The sequence below is a fragment of the Tachypleus tridentatus genome, chromosome 5, assembly GCF_004210375.1.
Source record: "Tachypleus tridentatus isolate NWPU-2018 chromosome 5, ASM421037v1, whole genome shotgun sequence".
Classification (NCBI taxonomy): Eukaryota; Metazoa; Arthropoda; class Merostomata; order Xiphosura; family Limulidae; genus Tachypleus; species Tachypleus tridentatus.
Window position 1 is genome coordinate 13855694 of NC_134829.1, and position 12079 is coordinate 13867772.

At 32.2% G+C, this 12079-nt stretch overlaps 1 protein-coding gene across 3 annotated transcripts in view; it reads right to left on the reverse strand.

Annotated features, from left to right (window-relative positions):
- LOC143250564 (properdin-like) overlaps window positions 1-5114 on the reverse strand; it is a 32374-nt gene extending 27260 nt beyond the window's left edge. For 2 of the 3 annotated variants that reach the window (XM_076501304.1, XM_076501303.1), the window contains exon 1: window positions 4936-5114. In XM_076501304.1, coding sequence (XP_076357419.1) covers window positions 4936-4990 — 55 coding nt within the window. In that variant the 5' untranslated portion in view covers window positions 4991-5114. The remainder of the gene's footprint in view (window positions 1-4935) is intronic. The other variant, XM_076501305.1, reaches the window with a different exon arrangement.
- Window positions 5115-12079: the final 6965 nt, after the last annotated feature.

A 12079-nucleotide genomic window follows, 5' to 3' on the forward strand; every position in this document is an offset into this window, starting at 1 on the left:
AAAGATTTGTAAGACAAAATTTTACCTTAGTGAAAACCTTTTAACTGTCAAATGAAATTCTAAACTTAGCTAAATAGCTCCACAAAGCATTTTTAAAAGACTTTGGAAAGCTTTTCCCATAGCTAATATAAGACTAATGGGTTTATAATTGCTGGGACAATTTTTATCACCACTCTTGAAAAGAAAAGTTGCATTAGCTAGCTTTCAGTTCTCTGGTACCTGCCCACCATTTAAATACTAACATAGTTTAGTAGCAAGTGGTTCACCTAACTAATCCTGAACCACATTCAAAAACCTTGAGGATATTATCTGGCCCACGATCCTTATTGTTTCTAAAACTTCCCAATATTTTCTTAACAAGCTCAAAATTAATGTAATCATCTTGTTTTATCTTATTTCCATCTATCAGATGTTCAAGATATGAAATACTGCTTAAATCTTCATCAATAAAAACAGAATTAAGCAGAATTTAATAACCTAGTCATCTTAATCATCAGGTAAGAGTTTCCTTTTACCATCCATCATGGGTCCTATATAAAAGCAATATACTTTAAAAAATCCTTGCCATTAATTTTAACATTTTCAGTCAACCTTTTCTAATACATCCTTCATGATGTTATAATTTCTTGTTTGGCCAAATTTCTTGATTTTCTATAACCTTTTTAATTTCTCATCGTGCTAGTCAGTTTGAATGGAAAAAGATAAACTTCTCTTACGAAAAATGAGAGTTTGTGTTTGCTATTTAAGTATTTAAGAAATGCATAACTTGACTTTATCATTGAAAGAGAATATATTTATCATAGGCTTGTATTCTGTAGTGAGATGTCTTGAATTGACTTGAATACTCATTTAATCTTTGCTCATTATAAGCATTCAAAATATAGAATAGTACTAGCAAGTTTAAGCTTATATCTCATATTAACACAGCTTTATCACTAATTTTCAATTAAATGCAAAATATAATTATCTGGTTTCAAACTTCATCAACTTAGAAAATACATGTTTTGAAACATACATTACAATGTCCTAAAACTAAAAACAAACAGTTGTAGTTCATAACGCAAAACATTTATATAATGTAACCTAATAACAGTATCACTATTTCAAAGATGGATGTGTACATCTGTATGATGATTTACGGCGAATTTAATTGAGGTATTTATTAATGTGCTTATGAGTTTGTAAGATTTACTCTATTTTAGTTTTTTTGTTTTGGAATTGCGCACAACGCTACTCTATCTGTGCTAGCCGTCCCTAATTTAGTAGTGTAAGACTAGAGGGAAGGCAGCTAGTCATCACCACCCACCGCCAACTCTTGGGCTACTCTTTTACCAATGAATAGTGGGATTGACCGTCACATTATACACCCCCACGGCTGGGAGGGCGAGCATGTTTAGCGCGACGCGGGCACGAACCCGCGACCCTCGGATTACGAGTCGCACGCCTTACGCGCTTGGCCATGCCAGGCCTTACTCTATTTTACATTATAGATTAATATCATCAAACAGTTATACATCTTAGTGTGTCTGATAGCGATTTCAATGATAGAATCAAATTATTAACTCTACATTTGAGCCCGGCATGGGCAGATAAGGCACTCGACTTGTAATCCGAGGGTCGTGGGTTCGAATCCCCGTCACACCAAACATGGTCGCCCTTTCAGCCGTGAGGACGTTATAATGTAACGGTTAATCCTACTATTCGTTGGTAAAAGAGTAGTCCAAGAGTTGGCGGTGGGTGGTGGTGACTAGCTGCCTTCCCTCTAGTCTTACATTGCTAAATTATGGACGGCTACGGCAGATAGCCCTCGTGTAGTTTTGCGCGAAATTCAAAAACATAGAAACAAACCTCTACATTTTTAAAATTAAAATATACAAAAATACAGTAATGATATGAAGATTGAGTGCATTACATTAAAATGATTTAGAAATTTCACCACTTCATTATATTCTTTGTCGCCATGTTCAGTCATGCTGTTTACGATGACCATCTTGACAACAGCCCTCTAGTGAAGCCCCACTCCCACATACTTTAAATAGTCCATCTAATGTAAGAGGACAATGGTTTTCCAGATTCCATTTCAACAGTATAATCACAAAGAATTCATCATGAAAGGGCGTCTGGTGACCAGTTTCTATTTAAATGAAATAGTATAAATACTTATTTGATTCTCTAGCTGCTTGCGGTATGCATCAGTTGAATGGGAGGTATGAATGGAATACTTATCTTATTTATTTCGTACTCTGTTTGCCAATGTTTCCAGATATAGATCCTGCTTATATCTGAGATACGTGGATAGCTTTGCCATTTACTTTTGTGTTGGTGGATTCCACGAGATGTCACACTTTGCTTATTCGAATAGGCTGAAGTAAGACTCTTAGCGAGTCTTTTTCCGGATAGTCTTGAATTACAAGTTTTTCAATCTCAATAATTACAAAGGATATCACTGTCTTTAAAACTGTAATTATCTGATCTAAACACATTTTATAATGTGCGTGAATATTCCTGCGTCGGTAAAACTATACATAACCTTTTCAAAAGCATAAAATTTACGAAATACAAATGAATGTCAAGATTCTTATTAAAAATTGTTTTAATATAATGTCTTTAAACCTCTGTAGTATTGCCATGTTGAGAACAACAGTCATAGCATACAAACAGTTAATTTTAATCTTGTACAAATATTAACCACAGGCTGAAATTCAATTGATAAGTAAGCTCATTATATTTTTCCCACTTTAAAAAAGTGATACTTAAGAATAAAAATTTGCATTTTTCCGTAAGGAACAAACTGGTAAAAATCTCTATCGGGATATTCTTGTTTGGAAATATCGTGCGAAACCACATAGCTGTTCTGAATTTGAACCACGCTGCAACAGAATACAGGGAAGGTAGCTTGTTAACAATACCAGCTTCACACGATTGAAATGATCTTGCCTAATCATACAGCATAATTTGACTCACAAGTGTATAACACATTCGGGTCCTCAGATGAAGAAGCACATTTTTGCGGCTAGAAGAGGCAAATCATAAATCTTGAATTTACTGCCTGGGAGGTTAATAATAGGCCACTTTCAGTCCTATCTACGGACGAAAAACAAGTACATGAAAGTTAAAACAAACTTGTGGGGAGGAGCCTGATGACAAGGTGTTCTCAGCAGTGTCAGCAGATGTAGCCAATGTGCCACTGGGAAACCATGTATTATGTGTATGGAATATAAAGAAGAAATAAAAAAAAATGTAATTATTTTTAAGTAAAGCGAAATTTAAAAGAAAATATTGTTAACTGCTTTCTAATAAAATAAAGTTTAATATGACAAACAAACTAATAATTAATTATAAAAATAAATTCCATAAATTAAATTTACAGACTTGATATCACATGCAAGCTGTCTTATATGTATTATCTCTGATGAATGGGTTATCCTCAATGCTTTTGTAAGTTACTACCAGTAAACTTGAGAGCTTATAACACTAAAATTCATGGTACGATTTCTAAGTTGCTGTATAGTTTTGCGCTTAATATTGAACAAAGAATTTTTTTTTAAAATGATACCTTTTGTATGCTCTGACAAGTATTACAATTTTCTTTGTGACTGGCACAGTTACTTTTCCCATGTAAAATTAGTTTTGTATCTTAAACACTAAAAATCGAATTAAAATGGTATACCCAATTCTTAACAATTCTGTGGCACATTTTTATCAAATGATTGCAGTATAGAAAAGTCATATCCTTCTGTCAGTTTACCGTTTTTTTAAAGTTGAAACATTCATTCACAAGAGTAATTGTATTTATGATAAAGCTTCTAAGGCTATCTACCAATATCCATAATTCTATACTAATAACTAGAGTGAGCACAGCCAGTAAGTATCACCCTTCTTTTGACACTAAAGAATTTACTGTTAAACTTATAACTTACCCATAACTTGAAGTTTTGGAAATATTTTGTGGCATTGCACGGATTTGGACCCGAAAGTAATGCAACAGATCGAGAAAAAAATTTATTTTTCAATAGCTACCGTGTGTAAACTTTGAAAATGGTACCTTAGATACTAATTTCGATTTTTTTTCTGTCATTTTGAACATATATAAATTGATATTTTGTTAGATACAACAATGGTTGTGTTATCATATTGAATTATAGTTATCTACAGACAGAATGAGCATGATAATGTTTTGCCTGTGATTTTCATGTTTTAATATTTTTTAAACTAAGGAATCAGCTGAGAGAAGTAGTTATGTTATCATATTTGGTTGTGATGACCACTAGACAGAATGAACAACGCCCACAGACAACTCTTACTTTACACAAATTGAATAATGTGGTTAACTATCACTTTTGCAAAGCATCCCCAATCCCAAAATATGGATATTGAATTTTTGGAAATGGGATGTGAATCTACAGACTAGCACGCTAACTACAAGACCACGCCCAGTCTAGGAACGTTGATTCGTTGTAGTAAAAATCCATTGTATGATGATGTCTTATCAGATGCTAGTATGTTTTAGCTGTTGCATACCATACCGATTATGCGTATATGTAAGCGACAGATTATAGAAGATAATCCTTAGTAATCTATTAAAGTAATAAACCGTGTTTATAATGATTACTATTCAACATGTCGACAAATGATATTTCAGTCTCTTAGCTCTCGCAACAATTAGTGGTAATGGTGGTAAAACTTCTTAACTAGTAAACATTACATTACTCACAGGACAATAATATTATAATTAATGTTTGAAACTCGTTATTTGGAGGTATAAACACTTATGAAAGTATGACTGTTGCTATTTTGAATTATTGGAAATATATATATTTAAGTAAAAATGTTTATATTTTGCGATATTTTTTCTTGAGCTTTCAACAGTACAATATTGGCTTGGAAACAAATTCGCTTCTTTAATACTAAACTTTAACGAAATATATCACTTACCACATAAAGTCATTGAAACAAAAATTAACCACACCACCAAGATATCAAAATACATCTTATAACTCTTCAATCTAAATAAAATTTTCACGTACGTGTCTTAGTTTTGAACGTAACAACCAGCAATATTCTCTCATATACCAGTAAACAGGAAGAGGGAAATACACACACACATTCTTTATTTCCGATAATGTTAAGCTCACACACGTTGATAATTATATTAAAAGTAATATAATGCTTTACAATTTTGTTTTTAATTTAGTTTAATAACAACGTATAATTTTTACTTAATTAGATTTTAAATTAACAAATTCTTACATTTTTAAAGTGAAAACTGCACCAAGTTCATTGCTAATAAATAATTCTATATCAAAACGATTTTGATTTTTAGGAACTCCACAATATTTATATGATTAATTCAAAAAGTAAATATCTTAATTTTAAATATTCATATTCTTTTTATATTATGTTAAAATTATTTGGCAATAATTTGAACATTATATCAGTTACTGAGATATAAGTGTCTGTGGGTTATGCAGGGTGTTCGGAAAGTCATTGTGCACTTATATATTTATTAACAGACATGTTTCAATATAGAATACAGGAGGTAAATATGAATGACAATTATAAACAATGTTGAAAGTGACCCCCGTTGGCATTAATACAGACCTGGATCTTTCTTATTTTGTTTCTAAACACCACTATCAGTTGCTGGCTTGAAATAGACTGAATGAATGCTGTTATCACTGCTTTCAAAACTGCACAGTGACTTTCCGAACACACTGTAGTTTACTGGATTCATTGTGGCAAAAATGAGTTATTTATAATCGTTTTTAAGTTATACTTACATATTTCTTTTACATGTTGCAGCTCCACTTTTTCTTTAACTATAAAAATGTTTATGTGTAAATCTCTAACTTACAAGATTCCTGGTTCTTTATAATTTTTAGAACAATCTCAAACCTTTTTAATGTACATGGGGTGGACAAAAAAAGTTGCTCTCTTTGAAAATGTTGTTAATTTGTTATATCTTTTAATAATAACAGAAAAATATGTAAAACTGTATGTTTTTAGAAATCACACGGCGAGATCTATTCAAATATGGTCTGAAAATGATGAATAAAGTGTTTCATGATTTCAGTAAAACTTTCTGAAGTCATACATAACTTTGTGTCGTGTGCTGTTTAAAATACACACAGAAAAAAAATCATTACCGAGAACAGAGAATCCCCAATGGCGCTGACAATGAGATAAGTATTTACAAACGTTCATTTTTCATCACTAGTGTTTACTTATTTGTTTAAATCCCTTCTTCCAACAACTTTTGGAGGAGGTTCACCATGAAAGTAGCAATTTCATCTAAGTTAAAATATTTCTTCTATCAACAAACTGTGGCTCCCTGCTGATTATTTTTATCAATTTGCTAACATTTTGCTTGTTGAATGAAGTTTGTTGTGAGTCCGTAAAACATTCTAGTACGTGTCCAAAAATATTCACAAAGGGATTCTTCTTGAGCTGTGATGAATATTTGTCGACAACAGTAATTGGGTTTCACTTGGACCTTTACTCCATGATGCTAATTCTACTTTTAACATATTCGTGGTAATAGAAAGAAGGACATAAAAGTGTGCATCTAAACTATTTCAAATGTAATTTTGACATACTAGAGAGAACATTTTTAGAGGTAGCTATAAGCATACACAAAAGAAAATTAAAGCAATTTCATAATGGTAAACAGGAGCATAAGATCAATTTATACCAAAAAAACAATCATACTGACATTGTGTAGAATGGTCAGCTAACTACAGATCGTGTTTTACAAAATGATCTGATTTATGGTCTGCTTATCAAAAGATGGCCTGCTTGCACTAATACCTACCTGTTCAAAGTCTGAGAGGAAACTTTTTGCCAATTAGATGTCTCGTGGATGCTTAGACCCTTGTTTACAAGGACGACAGCTACTCTCATTGACTCTTTAGAAAAGGTTCCGATCTGGATTTTTCTTCGTGATTATAAAGAATAAAAAGCCTATCAAAAGAAAATTATGTAAATAATTAAATACAATTCAAAAGATATTAATTAAAAACAAGGTAAAACATACAAAAATTGCTGTAGGACAGCGTCACAGTCTGTCCCATTTATGCTTCATCGTGCTTCACACCACACTGGACATTTTATCAAAAACAAGTATGCACTCAGAAGGTCTAAGCTTTTCTGTTTTCAGGCTACTTTTCCATGTGGATTTTTACAACAGTGTTATAATTATTTCACCCAATAACAGTATCACTGCTTTCTCTATATCTTTTCAGGGAAATGCGAAACCAAGAAATAACAGATAAATTACCTTGAGGTTCCGAAAAGGACCAATAGCTGAGCATTAAACTTGGTAGTATATGCTTACAAAATTGCTGATATGATGCAACACTTTTACATAATCAGCAGTAAAGAAGATGCTACGAAACAATGTAGAATTTAAATGTTACAACTTTTGTCTCACTGAGCCACATGTCTCGCTGCACCCCATTCTCTTCTATGTTTTTGTTTTAATTTAACAATTTAACCCGAATATTTCGTTTCTCAAACACTTTAAATTGTTTATTAAAACTGATAAAAATGTTATTTTTTATCTTAAGCCACATTTTTATGACTGCTTCACCATATATAGTATTAGTCATTAATTATAATGTGAACCATCATTTCGAACCTGCAGTACTCAGTAGAGTAAACTTTGATCCCATTATCTTACGCATTATTAACTCAACACTTGTACAAAAACCCATCATTATTTGGTATGTACAGTCATGTGAAAAAGTTAGGACACCCTATGAAAGCCTGTGTATTTTTGTAACAATTTTGGATATATAGATATTTAATCTCAATTTCAATAATACTGAGAGATTATAGAAATATGACTAAACAATTAAAACTGAAGAAAAGACTTTTCAAGATCTTCTGTAAATGTAATTCTACAAAATGCATATTCTAACTGAGGAAAAAGTTAGGACACCCTACCCCCTAATAGCTAGTGTTACCCTCTTTGGCTGAAATAACTGCAGTGAGACGCTTCTTGTAGCCATCTACCAGACTCTGACAAGCTTTCATAGGGTGTCCTAACTTTTTCACATAACTGTATAATCTAATACAGAAACATTGACCCAGTCACATTCTACATTATTATACATTATTTATTTTGTAGATACTTATTTACCTCTTGTAATACCATGTATGTGAAACTATGATCTAATCTCATGTATGTAACTCTTTGATGATGTACGATCGGTTTCTGTTTTTGATATTGGAAATTTAATCACATTACCTCATACAAGTATAGATCATGACTTTCGTGAGGAACCAAGGATTAACACTGTAATACCAGGTGCGGAAAACTCAAAGCCAATACCATATACATCACTAAACTTATTTTTTGATGTATATAAATATGTTCCCACCAAATTTGGATTAATTTCCAAATTATCATCTCTTTCATGTGAAGAAATCAGTCATATCACGAAATATCCTGCCCATTCTTTTCCGAACGTTGTTGACACTAAGATAGAAAATGAATTGATCCAATTTTCCACATTGACATTTCCAAAGTTTTGATTTTCATTCATACGACCTGAACCAACAGAATCAGTGGAATTAGACACGTCCATAGACACGTCCTTATCCAAACATTTTTAATGCTGATATACTGCTAAAAATATACTTATTAATAGTGGTAACACACTGCAGTGATCGTTTTCGACATTTAAACGAATAAAAAGTTAGGTCAGGAACAGTCTTTCTATAATAAACGTAGAATGTTACATACTTTAGAAACCGAACTCTTCGAAACTTATTGATGAGTTCACATATAATAAATCAGTAAAAGAAATTATAGCTCTATACAGGGACATGCAGGTCCTAATGAAGGTTTCTTCATTATCGTTCATGACTGAATAAAATGTGTTTGCGCATGTTTGTGGTTTATTTATATTGTTCTCAGTGTTACAAGGCTATGTATATCATTAAAATGTTCTCACATGTATATGTTTAATATTGTGATTTTGACAGTAAAGTCAACACAGTATGGTAGAGGTCACAACATCTATGACGGGAAAGGGGTAGAGGCTACTCTTCTTGGTCCAAGCCTCCCTTCATTCGTCACTGCTTCTGATAATGTAGTAACGAGTTTATGAAGTTCTGACTCTTAATACAAACATATTATAGAATATTCATACCATATCACAACATTAGGCAGTGGTTTTTGAACTGACCATTGTTTGGACCGTGTTCTATCGAGTAAAAAAATTCTGATTATCAAACCTTGTGTACATTATTAAAGTCACTGCTTCCATGATAGATTATTTTCAAGTATGTGCAATAATATCATGTCTGAAAATCGCTGATCTTAATACCTTATACTGCAATAAAGCCATTATTTGAGCGATCATTATTCGTTTATCCATATAAAAAAAAGAGATGCTGGAAATCCTGAATCCATCGCATAATACACTGTTAATTGAAGTTATGATTTTTCAGAGCGATAATCGCTTTGCACATTTAACACTGGACATAATCCGTTCTAACGTGAAAAAAGGAAAGGAAGAAGGGTACTCGGATCCAGAGCTAAGAGCAACGATAAAGGAAGGTACCTTGTAACACCAAACCAACATAATGTGCTGTGACTCTAATTTTTCTCTCTATATACGAGTGTGGGTATAGGAAAATTATAATGAATTACCTTGTATGTAATTAAAGTGATGAATTATGTATAATATTATCATTTAACTTGTAGCATCATCTACTTTATATTTTGTACATTTAACATCGATTTCAGTAAATTTTCATCCTACTTTATATACATCATTAAATTCAATACTTATGCGATGGATAAACGTTCTGTCCATGTTATAGATTTAAGGAAGTTCCAACATCAATAACCTATACATAATCAAAATTAATTACTTGTGTCATGAACTATCTATCCTTTTAAGCGATGTAACCATGAATTTAGGAAATGCTGACTCCAACGTATATACATAATTGAATTCATTAGTTTTTTAATGATCTACCAATTATTAATCTAATTACAAGCTTACGGAAATCTGGCTCCAGCAGATGTAAAACATTAATTCTTTATTTGGTGATAGAATATTTTTTACCCATGCAACACTGAATTTAGAAAATTCTGACTCTAATAACTACACAGGATTAAACACATTATTTGTATTTGGAATAGTCTGCTGACTTACAGCGCTAGAAACCGGGTTTCAATACTAGTGGTGGGCAGAGCACATCAAGCTCATTGTGTAACTTCGTGCTTAACTCCAAATAAACAGTATTTGGAATATTCCATTAGACTATATTTAGGAAAATTTAACTTCAAAATAGTCCTCATTACTACTTTTTGAGGCTGTATGTTTCCAGTGTAATCTCCACTTAAGACAATTCTAACCCAAATATAGATGTATTATTTGAAATATTCGCTTTCATAATGATCTATCATTTTGCCCATGTAGCTCTGAATGTGGGGAAGTCTGAATACAGCACATATACAAAATCAAATTCATTATTAATCTGATGGACAATTCTTCCAGGCTAAGTAACACCGAGCTTCTAAAAACTGACTACTACAAATGTTATTCACTAAATTAATTACTTGGATAATAAACTATTTCTGTTATCATATGCCATTCAATTCAAGAAATTTTAACTCCAAAATATATAGATAATTCATTTCATCACTTGTATGAAGAAATGACAATTCACATCCATGTAAAACCGAGTTAAGGAAGTTATGACTTCTAAATATATACATTTTAAATAATAAATTTCTCCAAGGATCCAAAAGTTGGGTAAAGATAACAGTAATTCTTTGTTAAAATATTTTTATCCTAAGCATTAATCTTCTGGTTCTGCAAGTGCATTGAAGACTTATATGTTCGATAAAACTCATTTTAAGGCATTAACTGGCATTTTTGCGAAACTCTTTGCTAAACTCGACCATTAAGTGGCTGAAAATACCCAAAACCAATGTAGTTTTTGCTTTATCAGTTTCTCCCGTGAATACATTTGTTCCACATGTGCAACCATCGAAAGTATTTGTCACTGTACCGTTGCAGCCAATAGCGATTAGAATGTCTGTATTAACGCCACTTTCTTCTTGAAATTAAACCATTGAATAAAATGTGTCCTTAATGCTTCCAGACAGTGAAGTTAGTGATGTGGCCAAGGTATATCGTCTGTGGTTCTTCAATAAGAATAATATGCTCTACTATATTATTTTTGAGATAATATTTCATATTCTATTTACACTTATTCCTGTCTTAGCCTTTCAACCATCAAAGTACAGTTCCTTATGCTGCAATTGTTTGGCACTATTTTACGCCTCTGTCCTCTGCTTATTTCTATCTATTATGTGTGAGGTGTCTTCTTTATGAATGATATCAAGAACTTCTGTCATAGCATTAAAGGTGACTACTGCAGAACAAATAGGAATAGAAACTCAATGAGTTACATCACGTTTGCAAATATTTAAATGCACTGGCAAGTAGCTACATCCAGCAATTTCAATTTTTCCTTGATAAAGTTTTGTCATTTAGAATCAAAAGTAGGTGTTCCTTTTATCCATAGGTCTTTTACATTAAAAGCAACTTTCTCGGCAATTTCAGCAACCTTTGATTTGGCATTTCGTAGTAAGGATTTCAATTTTAGTCTTATATGCTGATAGAGTGAAAAAACAAATGCAGTTGTTGGTAGAACATTGATTTTCAATGGCCGTGCATCTAATCCTAATACGTGTAAAACACTGCAGATGCTTATTTTTAGCTCGTTGGGTCAAGCTCATGATGAACGATGAAATAAATGAAAAAGGAAAACAAGTATAGCATTACAGCTGGGAGACAACCCTTCTTCAAATCATGTTTTACTCACAACTAAGTACTGACTCGAAAAGTGAAGTGCATTTGCGCAGTAGCTAATAGCTTAGTGAAAGTTAATAACTAATACATTATTATACCTACTTAACCATGAAAAATGGATTGAATGTTAGGGCATTATTTCCTAGACACGAATAATGCGAAAAACGAACGCAATTTTACTAATAACAAAACAAGACGAGTTGAGTATCAGAACATTACTTTCTTGGCATAAGCATCAGAAA